A 24,138-nucleotide genomic window follows, 5' to 3' on the forward strand; every position below is an offset into this window, starting at 1 on the left:
ATTCTGAGGTAAATCCAAAAAAGGGTAAGAGTCAACCCTTCACCTAAAGAGGCTCATGACATTGTTAAAATATCAGAACAGCACATTAGAGCACAGTTAGGGAATATATAAAACAGTCTTTTGCACAAAACTGAGAGGCATAAATTACAATTGTTTAACAAGTTAACAAGGTTAGAAAGCTAGGGAGAAGACATTCCCAGAGAAAGCATGACATGAACTATGCCTACGAAGGTAGGTAGAAAGCACACCTGACTTAAGGTCCTCTTAGCTTCAGAATACAAAATACTAAAAAGCATCCAAGTATAAGATGTTTACCCTTAGAAATCTAGTTTCAAAGGTCATTATTAATCACAATCAATTAATAGTTTTCATTCACCTTTGGAGAACATTTCTGCAAAATATTTTATAACTAAACTGGTAAAGCTAATGTCAGCATCTACCTGAAAAAAAGTAAAGGGGTACCCTGACTTTAAAAAAACGCTTTTAAGATCTATTCAAAATATAAACAGATTGTTCAAAATGTTTCATATAAGGGACACAACATCCTTTGAGCATTTTTATTTTAACTCTTCTGGACAGAAATCATTTATGGAAGCAAAAACCTTTTTAAAAGTATTAAGAGGCACCTGGGTGGCTCAGTCATTAAGTGTCTGCCTTTGACTCAGATCATGATCCCAGGTCCTGTGATCGCCCGTGCTGGACTCCCTGCTCAGCAGGAAGCCTGCTTCTCCCTCTCTCACTCGTCCTGCCTGTGTTCCCTCTCTCGCTGTCTCTCTCTCTGTCAAATGAATAATTTTTTAAAGTATTCATATGCATAGTCTAGCCATCTTGGATTAAAATTATAAATAAGTGTGTATTTCAAAGAGCATATAGCAGAAACATTTTTAAGCATAAACACAGGGGGAAGATGAACAGGTGGAGCACACAGGATTTCTAGGGTAGTGAAACTATTCTTCAGGATATTATAATGGTGGATACACATCATTATTTACTTGGGAAACCCATAAATTGTACCACACCAAGAGTGAATTCTAATGTAAACTACGGACTTTTGATGATAATGCTACATCGCTGTACATCACTGTGTACAAAGTCAGCTATAACAAATATACCACTCTGATGTGGAATTTTGTTAGTGGGGTAGCCTAGGCATATGTAAAAACATGGGGTATATGGAGAATCTCTATACCTTCTGCTCAACTGTGCTGTGAACCTAAAACTATTCCAAAAATTCATGTCTATCAGGGCACCTGGCTGGGTCATTAGTAAGGATGTGGCTCTTGATCTCAGGGTCATGAATTCAAGCCCCACATCGAGCATAGGGCTTACTTAAAAAGAAAAAAAAAAAGTCTATCAAAGAGAGAGAAAGGGGGAAAATCTGCTGCAATCCACTATTTTTTAAGGTTTTTATTTATTTATTTGACAGAGAGAGAGAGATCACAAGTAGGCAGAGAGAGAGAGAGAAGGAAGCAGGCTAACTGCTGAGCAGAGAGCCTAATGCAGGACTCGATCCCAGGACCCTGAGATCATGACCTGAGCCAAAGGCAGAGGCTTAACCCACTGAACCACCAAGGCACCCCCACAATCCACTATTTTTGAGGGGGGTCAAGGAAGAGAAGCTGTTAAACCACTTTGGCAAACTAAAACTACCTGCTTAAAATGAAAATGACAGCAAGAGGTCACAACAGCAAAGCTAAAATTTAAGATTTAAGATTTAAGAGATTTAAGAGAGAAGAGATCAGTGAAAATCCTTCACTACTACTTGAATACTCTACTGATAAGTCAATACTGCTTTCTTATATAACAAATACCTGCACAGAAACATAAAATCATATTTCAAATTTAGCTGTCAGATGGATATACAAAACTACTACCTAAACTAACTAGACTCCATCATTATGTTTCTTACTTTCTAATTCATGTTTATCTGTTTTGCTACCCAGTTTTAGTTATCTAAAACTGAACTAGCTGGATACAGATAAAACTTCAAAACATATCTCTTTTCATACTCTGAATGTATCTGGTATCAAATAGTGGTTAGAAAAGCTTACTTTTCTGAGAATGTCTTTCAGCTGCAGATGATCGGGAAGCAGTCTGCCCGAATACACCAATCTCTGATCCTTCGTCAACTAAGAAATGGGACAAAGAAAATAATTCAACTTTTTTCTAATTATACAAATTGGAAGTTGGGAATAACATGCCTAAATATGAGTAAAATAAAACTCCCTTTAGGCACAGTTTAGCAGAAAACTGACATAATTTAAGAATTTTTTTCCCCAAATTCTACTTGACATTAAGAGCTCAGCAAGTGATAGTCTATAATAAAATATAAATAGGTAGATACAACTAAATACAGGTAATTACCATTTTTTTAAAAAAGGAGAAAAAGGTAAACTAGAAGTTTGCCTTTTCAGCCATCAAACAATGCATGTGTGACTATCATCAAAAACCTTTAACAATATGAGAAGATGGCTAGCCTTCTAGTAATAATAAGTCAACAATGGGATAAAACTTCAAGGTCACCACAGTTACTTTGAATTGTTTTATCAGTATTTATAATTTAAAAGAATACACAAAATTTATTTTCTTCTTTACTAACATATAGCACAATTTATTGGTTTTAATTCAAGAGTCATTTGGATTCAGTTACAGTTTTATGTAACAATTCCAGTTTTTATTATTCCTGCCATTCTCACAAATACCTCTGTACATTTTTCAAAAACACAGGACTAAAGAAAAATCAACTCAAGTGCATAGAGATTCAGCTGTCATCTCTATATGAAACAGAGAATAGGAAATACATTCTGGTTACTTCTGTCCCATTTTGTATGTATGATAAATCTGCTAAGTGCTCACACTACTACTATTAAAGTATTTAAAATCAAATTATGTATGGTCCCCATAGTACCTAAATAGGCAGATGTTCCACAAATTCTATTAAAACAATTAAATATTAGTTATATCAACAATTGTTAAATATGCTAAATCCAAGCAACAACTGTAACAATTTTCAAACAGAATATATGTATTCAGCATGGCTACTAACAAGGGTCTTATAGCAAAAATAATCATAATAGAAACTGTCATACTGAATAAGATCTGTGGTTCAGGGCTGCTTGAGCACCCACGATGAAGGGAAAGGTATAGCTCTGTTTCCAAGATACTTAGCTGTTAGGCATAATCTAGCTTCTCCTGAGAGTATTTTGAGTGTGCCATTCCCAAAATGCACAAGTTCAAATTCCAATATGTAAACAACCAAATCAACACAAGAGGTTTTTTTAAAAATACACTGTCACAAATCTTGAAATTTCAATCAATACATATAAATACTGAGTGGGGAATGAATAGTAAATTATATAACATAACTTAAAAGCTAAATAGATAATAATTGATTTAACCCATGGACAAAATGAATTCTATAATGCTTTACAAGTTTCCATAATATACTTATTAATTCAGCTGGAATCTAAAAAAGTTTCTTTGATAAATACTACAGTCATCATAAGGTATCATTTTTCCATCAGTCCAAACATTTAATAGATACTTCTATGTCATACCATTCTGCATAAAGGACAGTCTTATGAAATTTTTTTCTTTACTATGAAAATTTTTAAACATACACAAGGTGGAGAGAACAAAACAAACCCCAAGATACCATCTTCAAGAACTCCCAAATATTCAACTCAAACAATTATCAATATTTTGCTATTCTTCTTTCATCTATCCCCCATTGCCTTTTTGAGGGAAAAGAGAGTTTTGAAACAAATATCACACATCATTTCTTTTCACCTGTAAAAGCAGTATGTATCTGGAACAGGTTTTGGGTTTTTGTTTTTGTTCTTTTACCCCCAAATAACTGCAACATTACCACAGTCAACAAAATAAGTATCAATTGGGTCAACTTTGAATAAACCTTTATCTTTCCACAACAAAGGAACATCAATTTTCAAAAAGGCATACAATAATATAGCAAAATTACATGGCACGCACCCCCCCACCAAGTACACGAAGCAAAAACAAGAATGGATGAGGATGTGGAGAAATTGGAACCCTCACATACCACTGGTAGGAATATGAAATGGAACAGCCTCTATGAAAGTTTGGCAGTTCCTCAGAGAGTTAAACAAAGAGTTACCCAATGGGGGCCACCTACGTGGCTCAGTCAATTAAGCGGCAGATTCTCGATTTCCAGCTCAGCTCGGGATCTCATGGTCTTTTGAGATCAAGCCTGAAGGAGGATTCCATGCTCAGCACAGAGTCTGCTTGAGAGTCTCTCTCCTTCTCCCTCTGTCCTTTTCCCTGTTCACTCTCTCTCTAAAATAAGTAAATCTAGCCCCCCCCAAAAAAAGAGTTACTCGATGTCTCAGCATATACCCAATTCCACTCCTAGGTATATACCAAAGAAAACTGAAAACTTATGTCCACATGATAACTTGCATAAGAATGTCCAGAACAACTTTAGCCATAATAGCCAAAAAGTAGAAACAATCTCAATGTCCATCAACTGATGAATGAATAAACAAAGTATGATAAATACATAAAATAAATACTAGTTGGCCATAAAAAGTAATGAAGAACTGATACATGCTATAATGTGGGTGAACCTTGTAAACATTATGCTAAGTGAAAGGAGCCAGACAAAAAAGACCATATATACTATGATTCCATTGATACGTAATTTCTAGAATAGGCAAATCTATAGACAGAAAGTAGATCAGTAGTTACCAAAAATGGAGAGTGACTACTAGTGAGCATAAGTTTTCTTTTTTGAGGTATCAAAAATGTTCTGAAATTAGTCATAATAACTGCACAACTTTGTGAATTACCTAAGAACCACTAGGTTGCACATGTTAAAGAGCAAGGATTTTTTTGTTTTTATTTTATTTTTTTATTTTGGTTTTTGCTTTTTTTTTTTGGTTTTTGTTTTTAATTAACTAATTTATTATTTGTTTCAGGGGTATAGGTCTGTGATTCATCAGTTTTACACAATTCATAGCATTCATAGCACATACCCTCCCCAGTATCCATCACCCAGCCACCCCCTCCCCACCACAGCCCTCCACTCCAGCAACCTTCAGTTTGTTTCCTAAGATTAAGAGTCTCTTATGGTTTGTTTCCCACTCTGGTTTCAGCTTGTTTCATTTTTCCCTCCCTTCCGTGATCCGTGATTTGTTTCTCAAATTCCACATATCAGTGAGATCATATAATTGCCCTTCTCTGATTGACTTACTTCTTAGCATAATACCCTCTAGCTCCATCCACATCATTGCAAAAGGCAAGATTTCATTTCTTGATGGCTGCATAATATTCCACTGTGTATGTATAGGTATATATGCATATATATTTGCTACATGTGATTGATATATATATGCATACCATATCTTCTTTATTCTTCTGTTGATGGACTTCTAGACTTTAAAGAGCAAGTTTTACAGTATGTGAATTATATCTCAATAAAATTGTTTCATAAAATTAAATATTCAAATGTCTTCAAATAATCAGAAATTTTAAAAGAAAGGAATTCTTTAATTTTACTATGACTGAAAAACAGAAAAAGGAATTTTCATGTGCCTAACTTAGGCGAGAAGATCTGAAAATTTTTCTATGTCACTAAAAGAATTGCCTCTTCACTTTAAATATCAATACATTAATTAATTTAAATATCTGGAATACCAGTAGTTAGACATGATAACAAACAACACAATCAGTAATCAACTGATTCAGGCAGTAACTTTCAACTAGCCTGAACTTTCAACTAGCCATTTTGGATCATAAACTAGAGTACTGGGAAAAATACAGATTTCTGAGATCTCAATTCGATTCAGTTTCACTTATAAAAGTGACACAACTTTATTTATCCAGACCAGCTAATAACAGCATCGTTTATCGTGATTGGAAATCCATTTCTGTATTAGTTAGGTTAAGTAATGTTACTATACATATGCTATAACAAACTTCATAATCTCAGTAGCTTTTTAAAAAAAAAAATCACATGGTACCCTTTCGATATAAAAATCCAGAAGACTCAGGATTGGTAAATCTAAAACTAAGTCCTAATTAAACTGTCCATTAATAGTCTACTGTTAAGATACTGGTTACACAGATACATAACACTTGACCATCTATGTTAACACCACCACCATGCTTCCTGTTGCTCACACACGATATCCAATAGTCAGCAAGTCCTATCAGATAATGCTCCTCTCACTACTTCCACTACTCAACCACTAGATAAAGCCTAGAGATACATGGTACCTGGCATTACATGGTAGAGCCGAGGCAGCTAAATTACCAACTTAGGAACATCCTGATGGTACTCTGAGGAGCCCAGAGACAGAACCAAGGCCACTCCAAATAAATACCTGCTTAACTAGCTGGCCCAAAAAATTCTGCCACCCACTTAACAGACATTGCTAAAAACCAAGGTGAGGAAAGCTCATCAGCTTAATATAATATGCAAAAATAAGTCATAAACTAGGAAGATGTTTTTCTTCCTAAAAGGTTTACATATACTATCTAAAGTATCTGACTTTTTAACATTTAATCAGATATCAAAAACAGACAAAACACTGTGCATCCCTAATGTATTTAAAATAGAAGAATTTGATAGATGAGTTTACAAAACCAACAACAGTTTCGTATTTCTAGAATGTCATCTCGTTGGTATCAAAAGATTAAATTTTGTATATGAGGAACTAAATACAGTCTCTCATTTTGGATGGCTTTAAAAAATCATGTTCTTATTAGTATCTGAATCAACATAGTCAAATACCTTAGTATAAAAAATCTTCAACTTACATGTTAGTTCAAAGAACTAGAACCCAAGTCCTTACCCATTGAAAGTGGTAATTATTATTATTTCAGTACTTACATATAGCTCAGTCACAAGTGTCAAATAGCTGTAAAGAGGTAGTTCCCAGAAGGTACACAACATATTGATTCTGTGGGAAATGAATTCTATGAATTTGAACTGTAACAAAGCTTCCTCTCATTCCCACTAAATTCACCCAAATTAAAAACCCCAGAGAATTCAGAAGCACTGTAAAAGGAAGCATGGTTTACCCAAACTGCCTCTACCCCTAATCTTCTTGGAACAGCAATAAACAAAACCAGCATACAGGAGCTTAAAAAATAATTTTCTCTAGAATCCCAAAGGGACATCCCTGCTTAGCTGTTTCCCCTCACAGGCCATTTGCAAATCAGGTATACATACAACAGAGAATGCCAAAATACATGTCTGCTGTGGTTTATACAAGCAAGCAAGAATGTGAAAAGATAAAGAAAAGCAATGTGCTTTTGAGGTCTTAACATACTAGATTCCCATAACTTCCCTAAAATTCATCAAAACAAACAGAAATAGCACACACTAACAGGACCTGCATTAGAACACTATTAAGGCTATGTTATCCATTCATCTACAGCCTTTAAATGACAAACCATCTAACCATACACCTCTTTTTATACTTCACTTCTTTGCAGTTTGTAAGTGTATATAGCTAAGATGGCCAGGTCCCTAAATGCCTTTCTTCATCTTATTACATATAACCATCATATACAATGTGAATTAATGGTTTAAGCACTGAGACTTGAAAGTCAGACCAACCTGGGTTCAAATTCTAATTCTACTACATAAGGAGTTCTATTATTTATACAATAGAGCTAATAAATAAAACTTACATCATAAGATGTTTATGAGGAATAAATGTGATAAAACACATAAAATACTTAGTAGAATGCTTAAGATATATGGCAACCACTTAGTAAATGGAAGTTTAAAATCTGAGCACCAACTGTGACAGTTAAACAAAAGCATCTGAGACCATGAAATCACTATCTATTATGTAGAGGTGAGAAACTTAACTAAAAGTTCTAGAAAAATCCATATCTTAAAAAATGCATGATTAAACAAAACATAGTACTGTTATTTCCTGAAAAAATACATTAGGAAAAGACTACAAAGGAGTTAAATAAAACAAATTTAGAGATGTCCAGTGGCTCAGTTGGTTAAGTGCCTGCCTTCAGCTCAGGTCATGACCCAGGGTCCTGGGATGAGTCAAACATAGGGCTCCTCACTCAGCAGGGATCCTGCTGCTTCTCCCTCTGCCTCTAGCTCCCCCCGCTTGTGCGCTCCTTCTCTCCCTCCTACCCTTCCTCCCTCTCTTTTTCTGAAAAATAAATAAAATCTCAAAAAAATTAAAAAAAAAAAATAAGGGGCACCTGGGTGGCTCAGTTGTTAAATATCTGCCTTCGGCTCAGGTCATGATCCCAGGGTCCTGGGATCAAGCCCCTAATCAAGTTCCTTGCTTAGCCGAAGCCTGCCTCTCCCACTCCCCCGCTTGTGTTCCCTCTCTTGCTCTATCTCTCTCTGTCAAATAAATAAATAAAATCTTTTTAAAAATAAAAAATAAAACAGATTTAGTCCACACTCATTCAAAACTTTTAACTTTTCATCAATCTTCACAATGTAATAATGTCCTTTGTCCAGAGTTTTAAAAATATGAACTATATTGCTACGCGACATGAAACCCTCTTAAACATATGCACTAAAATTGTAAAGACAAGTCTTATAAAACAAAAATTATTTAAAAGTATGGATTATAAGCCCCTTTAAGTCAATAGTTCTGAGACAGTTAAATACGTTTTTTAAATTATATACCTGAGTAAGGTAATAGGGAATTACAAAAATGAGACAGATATAAACCTCAAATTAGATTATTCAAGCTATTTCCACTGCTAATGAAATTAAGACTTCCATCTCAACTGTAGACAATTTGGTTATGGAATGTTATATTCTCAAGAACAGAACCCATACAACTGGTTCTATTCCTATGTCTTTAATTCTAACATAATCTCAGAGCAGTGGAGCAATTTGAAAAACCAGAACAAACCTCCCTAGCTGAGCAGGAGAGCTAGAAGAGAAAATGATATTGACTGCTTTAGTTTGAGAGTATAAAGCACCTAGACAAAGGAAATCTACCCAGAACCGAGGGACACGTTTAACAGGCATTTTGACCTCAAGACTGAAAAGTGAGAAGCTAAGGAAAGCCCGTTTATCCTCAAAACTGAATTCAGGGTGAGTCAGGTCCATCTTAGTTATTGTTTGTGTATGAGAGAAAGAAGCAATAATGAGAAAGAGACCTAATAAGACTTAGAGATCCCTACTTTTTAAAGTTTTCTCTAAGACAGTCCATTCTACTGAATAACATGAAGTTCAGCTATTTTCATATTTACATCTCTAGCAAATAAACTATATTAAAGTAGCAAAATACTCAAGTAAAAGTCGCCTTCCTGACAGATATTTTCATGCCCCAGGAGCAAGTACCCAAATTTACAGAATAATTATTTCACATTACTGGCCAATTTCAGGATCTGAAAATCTAAAGTCATGAAGTGATGAAAAATGTCATATCACAACATAATTCACAATTATCTATGTACACTATTGACATGAACTGATGCACTTTTCAATTCCTACACCAAATCCTAAACCAATTATCAATAACATTCAAAGTTAAACAAAACTCCCAAAGAGTTCAATTCCAGGTTTTTAGTGATGGCACTATAAAGTTTTATGTAAATATGGCAACTGCCCTATTTCCTAACTAGAAAACACCTTCCCCTCTGGAGCCCATCATGGATATGTAATCTTTTTACATAATACATAATTACAGTGAGAATCATCAGAGCAACATTACCTTTGAAATAAAAGGTTTAAAAAGGAAAAAAAAGCAGCTACTTGTCTACTTAAAACTGTTATCAACTCTTTAAGAAAAATGTCCCCAAGAGCACCTGGGTGGCTCAGTTGGTTAAGTGAATGCCTTCAGCTCAGATCATGATCTTTGACCCCAGAGGATCATGCTCCTTGCTCAGGAGGGAGTCTACTTCTCCCTCTGATCCTCCCCCTTCTCATGCTCTCTTTCTCATTCTCTCTCTTTCAAATAACAAAATCTTAAAAAAAAAAAAAAAAAAAGAAAAAGAAAGAAAGAAAGAAAGAAAATAAAGAAAAATGTCACTGTGAACCTTTTCTTAAATCAGCTACACATTCCCTTCAGAGTTGACCATTCCCTCCCTATGCTCCTATAGCATCCCTCTCGTGTAACACAAGTCACATAATACTAGAGCTTTTTACTACATATCTGTATCCCCACTGGATCTGAGCTTCATAACAGCAAAGGGATCATCATCACCTCATGCTTAACATATAGACACCCAAATGCCAGGTCAATAAAATGCTAATTAAATAAATAAATGAAGCCCAAGAAAATATGCTTTGATGGGAAAGGGTTTATTTGCTGCAGGTTTACTGACAGATGGAAGATTGAATTTCAAATATTCATGTGGAGATTATGATTAAGTCAAATCAGTATCTGACGATAAGGCTAAAATCTTAAGACTAAATACGCTCTTGTTTAGCCAGTTCTGTTAACTGTTTAGCTAGTTAGCTAAGAGATAACTCTGTTAGCTCAGAGTTTAGCCAGAGTTCTGCTAACAGCAGTAGACATGTGACCTATTTTAGAGATCCTAAAAGGACAACTTCAAATCTCCATTCTTTTCCCTCTAGCAGCTCCTATTTACTTTCCTAGAAACCACTGCCCACAGATACGAAGGCCCTCCACCCACCCTTGGCCCATCAGACCCAATTAGAGCGCTACTGACCAGAGCCATCAACTTTTCTACTCCTTACTGGAGAACACTTACTTCTACAAGGCACTGGAACCGTACTCTGCTTCTAAATCATCCACCTCCACCAGGCAGATGTGCGAAGAATCAGGCCTAAGAAATAATCTCTGTTAAACACCAAATAGCACTTAAGATGCCTAAACACAGAATTAGTGTCAAGCAGTCTTTGCGGCTGCTCATAAGAACCCAAACTTCTCTCATAATATATTAATATTGCTTATATTACAAAATGTTCTGTTCTAAATAACCATCTTATGAAGTTAACTTCTAATACTCCAGTTCCTATACTGAAGACTACCTGCGGGGTATTTTGAAATAGTTGGTGTGTTCAACAATTTAAAAACTTCAAATCAGTTTTCATGTGGTAAGTAAATTAGAATGTAAGCCTGTCAAATCTAAAAACCACGGGAAGTTTTCAGTGAAGTTCTAAGACAACAAACACATGGTCCTCACCCCCAGTTCCACCCACTCTCATTAACTAGAAATAAATTTTAGTATTACAGTTCACCTGGAGGGGTGCCTGGGTAGCTCAGTGGGTTAAGCATCTGCCTTCAGCTCAGGTCATGATCCCACGGTCCTGGAATTGAGCCCTTCATTGGGCTCCCTGCTCAGCAGGGAGTCTGCTTCTCCCTCTCCCTCTGCAGCACCCCCTATTTGTGCATGCACGCACTCTCTCTGTCAAATAAATAAATAAAATCTTTTTAAAAAAATACAATTCACTTGGAGATGACTTGCTGGAGGAGAAGAGAAAAGTCAGGTTTGCCACAGTTAAACCTGGAAGTGTGTGTACGAGTTCTAAGTGGGTTAAGGAGACGGTGTAGAAAAGTTTGCAACTGATGTGCCCTCCCAGCAGCCAAATGATCCATATGGGTACTAGAGATTAGCACTAGGAGGGCAGAACTCCTGCCAAAAACTGACTTCTACTGGGTGCAGGTAAGGTAAATGGGTTTCACACCACTCTTCTCTTAGATACTTTTTGAAAAAGAAGAAGTTTTAGAAAAGTGGTAACTCTTGGTCTACCATAGTGCAAACCAAGTCCCTTTTGGTTTAATCATACAATATAAAGATCTCATATAAGCACATACTTGAGCATATATCTATATGTATATACACACTTTTATATATAAATATATAGAGAGAGACAGAGACACACAAACACACACATAGATATGTGCTCAAGTATATACTTATATATTTAGGAATGGTATTCCAGCTATGTTATAAACAGCACTATGGAAGTATCTGACTTTCAATTCTGACTATTCTGAAAAACTATTTTTCTACTTTGAAAATGGGTAGAATGAATTATATGCAACAAGAAATCTTCTGTAAACCAGAAAATTTTAAAACAAGTCTGTTACCCCCTGTGAAAATCTTAACTTTAAAACAAAGAATCTGGAAAAAATGGCAGTTCCAGATAATTTGTCTCAAGCACTTAAATAACTCGGGGGTTTTTACTTCCTCTATTAAAAATATTTGTTAAACAGCTTAACAATAACCCACAACCTTCGGACCAACTAACAAGATAGGATAGGGAGGGAGACAAACCATAAGTGACTCTTAATCTCACGAAACAAACTGTGGGTTGCTGGGGGGAGGGGGGTTGGAAGAAGGGGGTAGGGGTTATGGACATTGGGGAGGGTATGTGCTTTTGGGTAAATTGGAAGGGGAGATGAACCATGAGAGACTATGGACTCTGAAAAACAATCTGAGGGGTTTGCAGTGGCGGGGGGGGGGGGGGGGGGGGGGGGGGGGGGTGGGAGGTTGGGGTACCAGGTGGTGGGTATTATAGAGGGCACAGCTTGCATGGAGCACTGGGTGTGGTGAAAAAATAATGAATACTGTTTTTCTGAAAATAAATAAATTGGAAAAAAATATATATTTGTATCAAAAATACTGACAGACAAGACCAACTAAGAGTTGATTTTCTAAACCTCCTGCTTTTGCAGTAACTGCCTTATTTCTGTAGTTCTTCTAAAAGTCTCAACGCCTAACTAAAGCAATAAAAGCTTTAATATAGGTTGCAGTGTTTACCTTTTTTAAGGATCCATCTGTCTCTCCCATACTAGGCCAATGACTTAAGTCCAATGAAAATGGTCCTTTTTTATGCCTGTCAGTTATTATGTCCCTTGATATTTTTGTACACAGTACTCTTACTAATTAACTGAACCTCATGAGGAAGATACTAATGATGGTTGAGGCACTCGAGAGACACACACACACATCTCGGAACTCAAAATACTTCGCAGTCTAGCAAGAGACCTATTTGATTCAAGAAGGGAGGGGATGAACAGAGAGACGGGAGTGCATGGCACGAAAAGTTGCTGGCCAGAGCAGCTGTGCCCAGCTTTTAAGACACTTACTGGTTTGCTAGGGTACACGTTAGATAGATGCGTTTTTAGTTTCCCCACGGTCCAGTTCAAGAAGCAGCTAATAGTCTGGTCACTGTATTTCTGATTTGGTGCTTTAATGATGAGGGTCACAGGAATCTCCATCCCATTTTGGTCCATGGTGCCCCCGAGTTGAACAGTCAAGAGGTGCAGCCCAGATGAGCCGAGGTGGTAACTGCCGGCGCGACTGGCACAGGGACGGCAGCAAGTAGGTTCTTAATATTCCGTGTCCAAGTCAGTCACAAGTGCATCGGGCGATACAAAGGCCATTGCCGGTACCAAGGATGATGGACAGTGGCGGCGGCGGGGTCCGGGGACCCGGCCGTGGGTGCAGCTTTCCCCGCCAGGTCCGGGCTCCGCCGGGCTCCGGACTGCGGAGAGAGGCCGGGAGGAAGAGAGAGAAAGCAATGATAAGGGAGGGAGTCACTGCCCCGCCCCCGCCGCGACCCCCAAGCTGAAACGCAATAAGGCCCCTACGCGACGGCCCTGCCAAGCGGACCAGAGAAGGGGCCGAGCCGCTCAGGGAGACCCGCCGGGGCAGGGGGTACCTGAAAGAAGGCCGCGGGGCCCGCCACCGCCGCCCTCCGCGCCCGGACAGGGCCGCCGTCCGCACAGTCCCACTGGGCGTCCTCCGCGGCGGCCGCTCCCTTCCTGCTGCTCCGCGGCGGCCACAGCCCGGCCCCGGGTCTCGCGAGGCGGCGCGGTGGCCGCGGGAGAAGTTGGCCAAAGGGCGCGGTCCGCTCTCCGCCTGACCCCTCGGGCAGGACACTGCAGCGCGGCGCAGGGCCGGGCGCGGCCGAGGCGGCGGCAGGTGGCAGGAGGGCGGGGACTAGAAGCCCAGGGGCCCGGCACGAGCGCGCTGGTTTTGTTGTTGTTACGAGTTAGGTCCCGGGGCCCCTTTAAGCCGGAAGGCGCAGGACGGAAGTGCGTCACGCGAGGCCCGCCCCGGCGCCCGGCTTTGCCTCTGTAGTCGCAGCCTCCCGCCGCCCCCCGACTGCCCGGGGGTCAGCGGGCTGAGCTCCGGGTCGCCCCGAAGCCGCTGGGCTGTGTTGGAGCCCACCTGGCCTGACCGCTCGCTGGCTCCCGTCCCCCAGCCGTGCTCAGGCCTCACCACGAGCTGAGCTGGCGCTAGCACGTCCTGTTTTGACCACACCCTGGAGCCTGGAGAAGTGTTCTCCACCCTAGGAGTTTCTCTGCAGAAGTTAGTGTCCTTCAAGATGCCGAATCAAACTCCCGCTCCAAATGTCTTGTGTCGACTGTGCAAAGCACGGTACCAGGACCTTTGGTGGAGGAGAGACCCTGGGGTACACTGCGTAGGGAGCAAAGGCTTTCATTTCAGTGAAGCCTGAAGCCTGCCTTTACTTTCCGTGCGACCCTGGCTATCCTTTCTGAGCCTTGGTTTAGTTCTCCAAATGGTAATAGCTTTCTAACTGCGTGTTGATGAGCACATGAGCCACGTATGTGAGCCATCTGGTACAGTTCAGGCATATGACAGTATCTTAGATGTTAATTTCCGTCTCTTCTTAGTCTTCACAAAGTTGGTAGGTGTTTACTGAGCCCCTACTGTGTGTTTCGTTCAGTGGGAGATGAAGAAAGATGGCAGTGTTATTTTGCTGTTTTCACGGCTTGGGCATAGAACGCAAAGGTTTTGCCCACTGCCCAAAACTGACTTATTCTCCATTTTCTGCACGGGTTTGGGGATCAGTACAGCAAGTTAAAGTTGGACGTGCATTTTCCACTTCCACGTACAGGACAAGGCAAGCAGATAATAAAGAGAGCTAGTCTTTTCCCCTCTCGCCTTCAGAAGGGTTAATGAAGGCTAGCTACCATTTAGTGACCAAGGAGGAAACTCTTCCTCTCTATAGCTCATGCAGCAGGATCCCTTACACCCTCACTTCCTTAACCACCTTCTTTATCTTTATGGTAGGACATCTACCATATTTGAGCCATACCTTCAAAATGCTCTTCAGAAATAAGAGTGAGGCCCCCTTTATTTTTTATCATGTACTAAGGAGAGCTTACTATGACTCAGGTTTTCTGTAGCAGACCCTGGTCTCTTTCTACCTAGTATTTAGTCAACCTAATGGAACTTTAACTTAATTCTAGCTAAAAATACCTTTTCTAGACTCCTGTACATCTAGGGGTAGTCCATTTGATGCAGCTCCAGCCAATTAGACAAAAGTTGAAGTTGCCGTTGGCCCTTTCAAGAAAGTTTTTAGATGGACATGTTCTGTGGGCCAGAACATGTCCTAAACCTGTTTTTTTTTTTTTTTTTTTTTTGCTTGAGGAATATGATGCCAGAGGTGCAGCAGCCATAGTTCGGTCATGAAGCAACAAATGGAACAGAGGCCTGCATTCCAAGGATGACAGAGCAGAACAATTCAAAGAGGCTAGATCCTTTATGGCATCATTGTGCAACCATGTAAGTCCTAAGCTGTCTGCCCTAAAACGACTTTTTTTTTTTTCAATTTATTTATTTTCAGAAAAACAGTATTCATTATTTTTTCACCACACCCAGTGCTCCATGCAAGCCGTGCCCTCTATAATACCCACCACCTGGTACCCCAACCTCCCCCCCCCCCCGCCACTGCAAACCCCTCAGATTGTTTTTCAGAGTCCATAGTCTCTCATGGTTCCCCTACCCTTCCAATTTACCCAAATTCCCTACTCCGCTTCCCTATGACCCTGCAATTGCACTCCTGGGTATTTACCCCAAAGATACAGATGTCGTGAAAAGAAGGGCCATCTGTACCCCAGTGTTTATAGCAGCAATGGCCACAGTCGCCAAACTATGGAAAGAACCAAGATGCCCTTCAACGGATGAATGGATAAGGAAGATGTGGTCCATATACACTATGGAGTATTATGCCTCCATCAGAAAGGATGAATACCCAACTTTTGTAGCAACATGGACGGGACTGGAAGAGATTATGCTAAGACGACTTTTGTGTCCATTTCCTGTTTGAGCCAGAAAGTTTCCGCAACCACCACCACCTAACTCTGCAACTCTTGTCACTTACGCTTGTGACTTAGACTGAGTAATGTGGTCATCTCAGTTGGCACTGTGAAATGTACATTTTTGATGATATATATGTTAGTAATTATTAATATTAAGGCAGAATGTGCCTTTCACTGTGCTCTTCACTATTTAAAGCAGAGGTTCACTAGTATTTAAAAATGTAAGGAACATTCAAGAGATTGAAATATGGGTATAAAAATGATATAGACAAAAATGGTCTTTTTTTAAATTTCACAGTAACCTACGTGCTTTAGAAATGCTTTTGATGCTGTTGAATTTGGCCATAACACATGATCCTGGAATGTGATCCCATTTTTGTTAAGTATACATGTGTATAAAACAGTGTATGAAAGGATGGTCCCCAAAATGTGGATAGTATTTATCTTGGAATTTGGGGTAGAAAAAATTGTTAGCATTGAGGAGATGCAAGATTGCAGTTACTTAAAGACTGCTATGAGCATTGAACTGCCTATTTAGATCACTGTACGAGTTACAGATACATGGAAATGGGAAAGAACAATTGTACATCTCAGTTACCATTTATTGCTAAAAAAGAGCCTCCAATGAAAATACTTAAGGGTGTGATGCTAATAGATAGTAAAGGATTTATGGTGGTTAAGACTTCATATACTTAAGGGGCACCTGGGTGGCTCAGGGGGTTAAGCCTCTGCCTTTGGCTCAGGTCATGGTCTCAGGGTCCTGGGATGGAGCCCCACATCAGGCTCTCTGCTCAGCGAGGAGCCTGCTTCTGCCTCTCCCTCTGCCAGCCTCTCTTGTCTACTTTTGATCTCTCTCTCTCTCTCTCTCTCTCTGTCAAATAAATAAATAAAATCTTAAAAAAAAAAAGACTAAATCTACTTGAACAATATTAACTATTCAGCACACATAATCCTAGTAGATAATTCAGTAGTTCAAGGTGACTTCTGCCCATGAGGTTAAGAAAGTAAAACTCGTCTAAAAGAAAATTATTTGTAAATCATGAGTTGATTTACAGTATTTGTGGGACATTTCCCAATTCTTTTCATCTTTGGGATGGGAAAGAAGATAGCTAGATAAGCATATATTGACTCATACTGTGAGATTTCAGTTTCTCCTAAAAATTTAAGAAAATAAAGTGCTTGTTACTGAACTTTTCTTAACTGAAATTTGGACTATCTTCCAGGAAGGTAAAATACTTTTTGATGTTGAATAATATAGTTTGTGGTGTTTTGATTTTTTTTTAAATAATCTTGAGAGGAAAGACTTCAGTCAAGTGATGATCTTGCAGTTGCAAATTTCAAAGATGATGTTGGCCATCTGGTTTCTGATTCCTTCTATTTCTACTTACACCAAACTTGTCTTTTTTTTTTTTTTTAGGATGCTGTGCCACAAAGTATCTAATCAAATGTTAATCAAGTTCATTGTTTAAAAACAATGAAATCCTACACTTAAAGCCTAGGCAAATTAGCTCATTTCAACACTACACTTTCAAAATCTTAATGGGTCCCAGATGTTTGATTATAAACCATATTGTGGAAATGGAAGGAAGAAAACCACACATGCATTAAATGCCAAATGGGTGATTTGAGGGATGTGTCATCTAATGAGTTCTCAGAACAGCCCTGAGAGGTAGTGAGGACAGTGAAGTGCAGAAAGGCGAAATGTCTTGCCAAAAATCATACAGCTAGTTCTGACTCCTGTATAATACAGACTCTTCCCACCACACTGAACTTTCTTATTTAAAGATATTCATACATACCAAGACACATTCAGGAGGAGAAGGCTTTCAGGAACAACATCTTAGAAGTTATCTAGATCAGTATTCCAGCTACTGCCAGAATCACCATTATCTCTGAAGGGCAGTCAGCCAACTTTGGCTTGAACTCTTCCAAGGAGAAGGAACACTGTTGTTTTCACTACAGCATGACCTGATGTTCAACAGCCATGGTTATTATAAGCGAATTAAAATCTGCCTTCCTATTGTTTGCCATAAGACAACTTTTCTCCTCTTGACGAATCTAAAATATGTTTACTCTTATACCACATGCCAGCCCTTCAAATGAATAAATACTCTGATTTCTCCAGACTAAAAAGGCCCAGATCCTTCAGTCATCCTTAAGAATAGTTTCCAGGGGTGCCTGGGTGGCTCAGTGGGTTAAGGCCTCTGCCTTCGGCTCAGGTCATGATCCCAGAGTCCTGGGATCAAGCCCCACATCGGGCTCTCTGCTCAGCAGGGAGCCTGCTTGTGATCTCTGTCTGTCAAAAAAATAAATAAAATCTTAAAAAAAAAAAAAAGAATAGTTTCCAGATCACCCAGAATACTGACTCACCTTTGGACACAGTAGTTTGTGTATCCCTCATCAATTATGGTGACTGCAATAAGCATTTAGACACATAATTTTTTTAGAATAGTCTTCATAAGGACACATCTGTATTTCTATTAATTTGTGTATTAGTAGAAATCTTCATAAGCTGGTTTAACCGTTGGATTTCTGCTTTTCAGAAACTCTGTATCTAGTCGATACTTAGAGTGACCATTTGGCTAAGACTGAAATCTCTCCCTGATGATTCAATCTAGTGACTTACTTATGACAGTCCTTGGAAGAAATCGTAGCTAAATAATACCACACTGACTTCTTTAGGTGAAGAGAGAAGCAGGGAAGGGCAAATCCCTTATGCTTTTCACCCTTTAGAGAATTTTGACTTAGATTTATGGATTGTCTTTTGCTACAAAACAATATACACCCAAAACCACGGGTCAGAATTTGGGAAACTGGTTAGCTAGTGGTATTGGTTTGAGTCTCTCATGAAATTGTAGGCAGGATTTCAGCTGCAGGAATTCAGATTCAATCTTCTGAAGGCCCTGTTGGGATGGATGGAGATAATTCTTCCAAAGTGGCTCACTTGTAAGGCTGACAAGCTGGATTGGTAATTAGTGTGAAATCTCACTTCCTCCCCATGTAGGTTTCTTCACCGGACTGCTCCAGTGTCCTCACGACAGTGGGATTCCCCCAGAATGAGAGGTCCAAGAGACAAAGGCAGAAGCAGGAATGCCTTTCATCTCAGAAGTCACACCTTATCACCTCCATGGTGCTCTGTTGGTCACAGAAACCAGCCAAGTCAACGTGGGAGGAGAGTACGTACAAGCATGAACACCAGGAGGTAAGGACCATCAGTCTCAGAGTGGAAGCCAGCTACCACCATAATGACCCTTACCAAAGCAAAGCAGGTCATAATAGACACCCCGTTCTCTCAATACAACCATCCAAGTCCAAATCCCAGTCATAGTCTTGTGATTGTTTCACAACTGCTTGCCTTTCCTCTCTCCCCACAGAGATCTTTCACCAATTTCCTTCCCCCCAAATTAGAACCATCCTCAACACTATTGGCTCTATTTCTCAAATGTTTATAAATGTTTACATTTGTTACTAAAAGCAAATATAGTTGAATTGGGGAAAATTACATTTGCTATTCCACAGTAGTCAAGAATAATCACGAAATTGAACCTGGAGAATAGTCCTTAGGCCTTACCCATGGCCTTATCTCTTAATCTGAGTTCAGAGATGTACCTTGAATCATCTACAGAATTGTGCACTTATGTTCATCTGTGCATTTATCCAGAGACAAAGTCCATGGTTTTTATCGGTTTCTCAAAGGGCCATTTCTAATGCCTTCCAGAGACCCTAGTAAAATCCAGTTAAAGGAAATGGGTTATTGAGCCATTTATCAAGTTGCCTCAAAAATCCAAAAATACTCTTCACTGCCTGGTTTGTGATAATAGAGATAAACCCTGTAAATATTTCTCCTCTCTAGCTGTCATGAAACTAAGCTTTGTCAGTAGAGGGCACTGGAGGGACACTGGAGGAAGAAGAGGTCTGTCCACCTGTATAGTGTCATATTCTTTAGGTGGGCTCTTCTAGCACACAAGGCTTCTGCAGCCCATGCTGGGTAGCAACCCCCATGAGCAACTTCTCCACAAGCCCTCTCAGGCAACTTTGCAGGCAACCCTCATGAACAGCTTCACAAGTGGCTTCACAGTGGAGACCACCAGTACAATACCCTCTAGAAGCAGCCGCCCCTCACACCCCTTACGCAGCCTTGAGCAAACCCCTCTGAACTCAAATGAGCCATAATCAATGGACTTCTTTAAAAAGGGTCCATCTCAGGCCTAAGAGCAATTGGATGATCCCCATATCTGATTTTCCTATATTCTTTAGAATTCTCTTTGCTCCTACTAACCATCTTTTTATCATTCCAATTCCCTGTTAGAAGAAATAATTCTTTATGTTTAACCTTCCATGTTCAAAATATTGTTTGATTTCTCTCTTGATTGGACCCTGATACATAGAATTGGCATCGGTAGTGGTCCCAGGAGATAAACATATAAATTGTAATTGTACATATAATAAACATATAATTGTAATTGTAATGTTCAGGGGAGGGGTGCTTGGGTGGCTCAGTCAGTTAAGCATCTGACTTTTGATCTCAGCTCAGGTCCGATCTCTGGCTTAGCAGGGAGTCTGCTTGTCTCCCTCTTCGTCTGCCCCTTCCCCTGCTCACGCACAGGGGCACGTGTTTTCTCTTTCTCTCTCTGTCTCTAAAATAATAAATCTTTAAAAAAAAATAATAAAAGTGTGAGCATGGTCAGAGGAAAGGCCACAGTTCTTGAGAAAAATCTTGGCTGAGTCCATATTTTCTACTCTTCTTAGTTTCTTTGTGTATTTTTCTTCATGACTCCCTATGGTTTGTCAACTAGGTGGAGTCTTTGAAACAGCAAGCTAGCTTTAATTAAGAAAATTTGTTAAGTTCCAAGCTTTAGAGAGTACTAGGACAGTTTCTTGAGTACAGTCTATGTACCACTCATTCTTAAAGAATGCAGGATTTTTATCTCCCTGGAGGGATTTATGTTTCACAACTTTGATGTTGCACAGTGTACAATGCTCAGTTCTGTTGCAAGAGTTTGTAACTAAAGTCACTCAAGAAGGAAACTAAAGCAGCTTAGCCACAAGCAGAATGCCCATTACACATGTGGAGTGTGCTAGCTGTTTTTGTACAGTGATCTTTTTGAATCCCCTCAAGACAAATGCTGAGCCCCTATTTCCAAACTTCCCCATTCTTAGATGCTTTCTTTGTGCTTCCACGCAGGTGACATCTCCTTTCGCATTTACCATGTGACCGTTGTCTCTTGATAAGTGTGTCTCTTTCCCCAGACTGTGAGCTCCCTGAGGCTACCTAGAATGCTGTCACTTTTTTATCACTAGTACACAGCGCCTTTCCTATTGCATAATGACAATAAATATTATCGACAAAATGATAAAACTCATTTTACAGAGAAGGGAGAAGAGCTATGGAGAAGCTAAGTAACTTGCCCAAAGTCACTCAGTTAATAATTGGTAGAGCCATTGATATAAAAGTCCATTAATTTTATGGCATTTCCTATTTGTTCCTATTTAATACCACTTCTGGCTTCTGATTCTGTAGGATTTTTGTGTAACTATCCATGTGCTCTTTTATGTATGTAATAATAGACAGTAGAGTGTCTGGCAGAACTACAGGATAGGTGTCTGGGTCAGTAAGGAGATACACCATGAGATTAGCAAAAAGACTACTGAATTGTCACCGAGACAAAGTTTAGAAGTGATGGGGGGATGTGACTTTTCATATACCTGCTGAGAATTTGAGGTGGCTAAAAGCAGCATCCCTCATAACTAGAAACTTGTTTGTTATCTACCCACAGGTATTTTAGCATTATACCTAATCCTTATATTTTACACCCTTCTTTCATTTAATGATGGGCCAGACCACAGGCATTTTTCTGATAACTCCCTTGCCAAACTCAGTATTTTAATCTGTTATTTGTTCTTTTACATGTAACTGGAATCTCCTATAATTATTATATGCTTGTAGCATTTTTACTTTGAGTCTGTGAAAGGCATTCTTTGGTTAACACAACAATGTTCTATTCATTCTTACCTGAAAGTACAGCTTATAGAGTAACGCTTCAGGAAGGGAAAAGTTTGAGGCACTTCCAATGAACTACCCATATTTGTGAAGATGTCTAGGAATTAATAAAAATAAACAAATTTAAAGAAGGAAGAGAGTGTTCTGCATAATCTGGTATTTTTTTCTTGGATTCATGTGAGACATGAACTTTGCTCCTACCAATTACTTATTGGTTCTCCAGTTTTTGCAAGAAAATTCCCTTAGAAGCCTCTGTTTGGATACATAGTTTCATTTTGACTTATTATTAACAGAAATCATTTTTAGATTGATATTTTATAGAAATATCATAGAAAAAAAATCAGTTGTGATTTTTTATTAAAAACATATTTTTTAACTTTATAAGAAACTTTTGGTTTTGGGCACCTGGGTGGCTCAGTGGGTTAAGCCGCTGCCTTCGGCTCAGGTCATGATCTCAGAGTCCTGGGATCCAGTCCCATGTCGGGCTCTCTGCTCAGCAGGGAGCCTGCTTCCTCCTCTCTCGCTCTGCTTGCCTCTCTGCCTATTTGTGATCTCTCTCTGTGTCAAATAAATAAATAAATAAATCTTAAAAAAAAGAAAAGAAACTTTTGGTTTTTATAATCCCCCTATTTATTAGCAACTATCTTTATTTTTTATGATGTCTTCCAGTTTTCATTATGTATGTATGCATATTTATAATGAATTCATGCATATGTATAGTTTTATAAGGTTATAATAGTATTATGTGTAATAGTATTATGTAAACATATTATACATAATACTATTATTATAACCTTATATTAATAGTATTATATAATACTATTATTAGACTATTTATTATATATAATATAACATAATGTATTTATTATACTATTATTACTATACTATTAACTATTATATACTAATATATATAATATGCAAAAAACAGTAACACCATTTTAGAAATACCTTTTTTCACTTAAAAGTGTTTTTGTAAGTTCTTATTTCTATTTGATTACTTTTTTATTTTATAAAATCATATTATCAGTGCTCAGGTTTCAAAATATAATGCTGTATTAACATGCCATAATTTTATTCAGTTGTTTCTCAAGTGATAGGTGAGTTCACAATTTTTCATTATTAAAAATAATACTTCTAAAAAAAAACCAAAAAAATAAAATAAAATAAAAATAATACTTCTGTAAATACCTTGGTATGCTTAGCTCTTAATCTTGAAACATATTGCTAGGAGAATGATTACTACATCAAAGGAACTGAACATTTTGTCACTCTTGATATTCATTGGCCATTTTATATATATATATATATATTTTTTTTTTTAAGATTTTATTTACTCGACAGAGCACAAGTAGGCAGAGAGAGAGAGAGGAGGAAGCAGCCTCCCTCCTTAGCAGAGAACCCGATGTGGGACTCGATCCCAGAACCCTGAGATCATGACCTGAGCTGAAGACAGAGGCTTAACCCACTGAGCCACCCAGGTGCCCCGGCCATTATATTTTTAAATCAATTGAAGTAAAGTTTGAAATGAAAGTAAGAATTTGGCATTGTTTTATTTTTAACTTGCTTTAGTTCAGCTGTAGATATAAAATGTGTAGTCATCAACATTTTGAAATTTTCTTTTTTTTTTTTTAAAGATTTTATTTATTTGACAGAGACACAGCGAGAAAGGGAACAAGGGGAGTGGGAGAGGGAGGAGCAGGCTTCCCACTGAGCAGGGAATCCGATGCAGGGCCCAGAGCCAGGACCCTGGGATCATGACCTGAATCAAAGGCAGACACTTAATGACTGAGCCACCCAGACACCCCAACATTTTGAAATTTTCCAAAAATATGCCATTTTGTCTATTTTATTGCAAGTGATACTAGCTTAATATCAAAATGGCATGGCTGGATTCAGTTCTCTTTCCCATTCTTTGATTACTCAATGATATATTGCTATCATTCATTATTGGGCATTCTCCCAGTAGAAAAGATCTTTAAGACTCATGACTTCCATATATGAGATCTCATTGAAAGATTCTGATTATCCTTACTTGGCTCTAATGCCTACCCTGGACCAATCTTTATGTCCATGAAGATGTAGTACTCTTATTGGTCCATCTTGGTCACA

The 24,138-nt window shown here is 38.7% G+C and overlaps 1 protein-coding gene across 2 annotated transcripts in view; it reads right to left on the reverse strand.

The window, feature by feature from the left end:
• HERPUD2 (HERPUD family member 2) overlaps positions 1-13,892 on the reverse strand; it is a 33,269-nt gene extending 19,377 nt beyond the window's left edge. The window contains exons 1-3 of one of the 2 annotated variants that reach the window (XM_044246358.1): positions 13,619-13,892; positions 13,044-13,441; positions 2,052-2,129 (exon numbers count right to left, since the gene is read on the reverse strand). In XM_044246358.1, the coding sequence (XP_044102293.1) occupies positions 2,052-2,129; positions 13,044-13,190 (225 nt within the window). In that variant the 5' untranslated portion in view covers positions 13,191-13,441; positions 13,619-13,892. The remainder of the gene's footprint in view (positions 1-2,051; positions 2,130-13,043; positions 13,442-13,618) is intronic. The other variant, XM_044246357.1, reaches the window with a different exon arrangement.
• Between the last annotated feature and the right edge of the window lie 10,246 nt (positions 13,893-24,138).

Source organism: Neovison vison, chromosome 4 (assembly GCF_020171115.1).
Source record: "Neovison vison isolate M4711 chromosome 4, ASM_NN_V1, whole genome shotgun sequence".
Lineage (NCBI taxonomy): Eukaryota > Metazoa > Chordata > Mammalia > Carnivora > Mustelidae > Neogale > Neogale vison.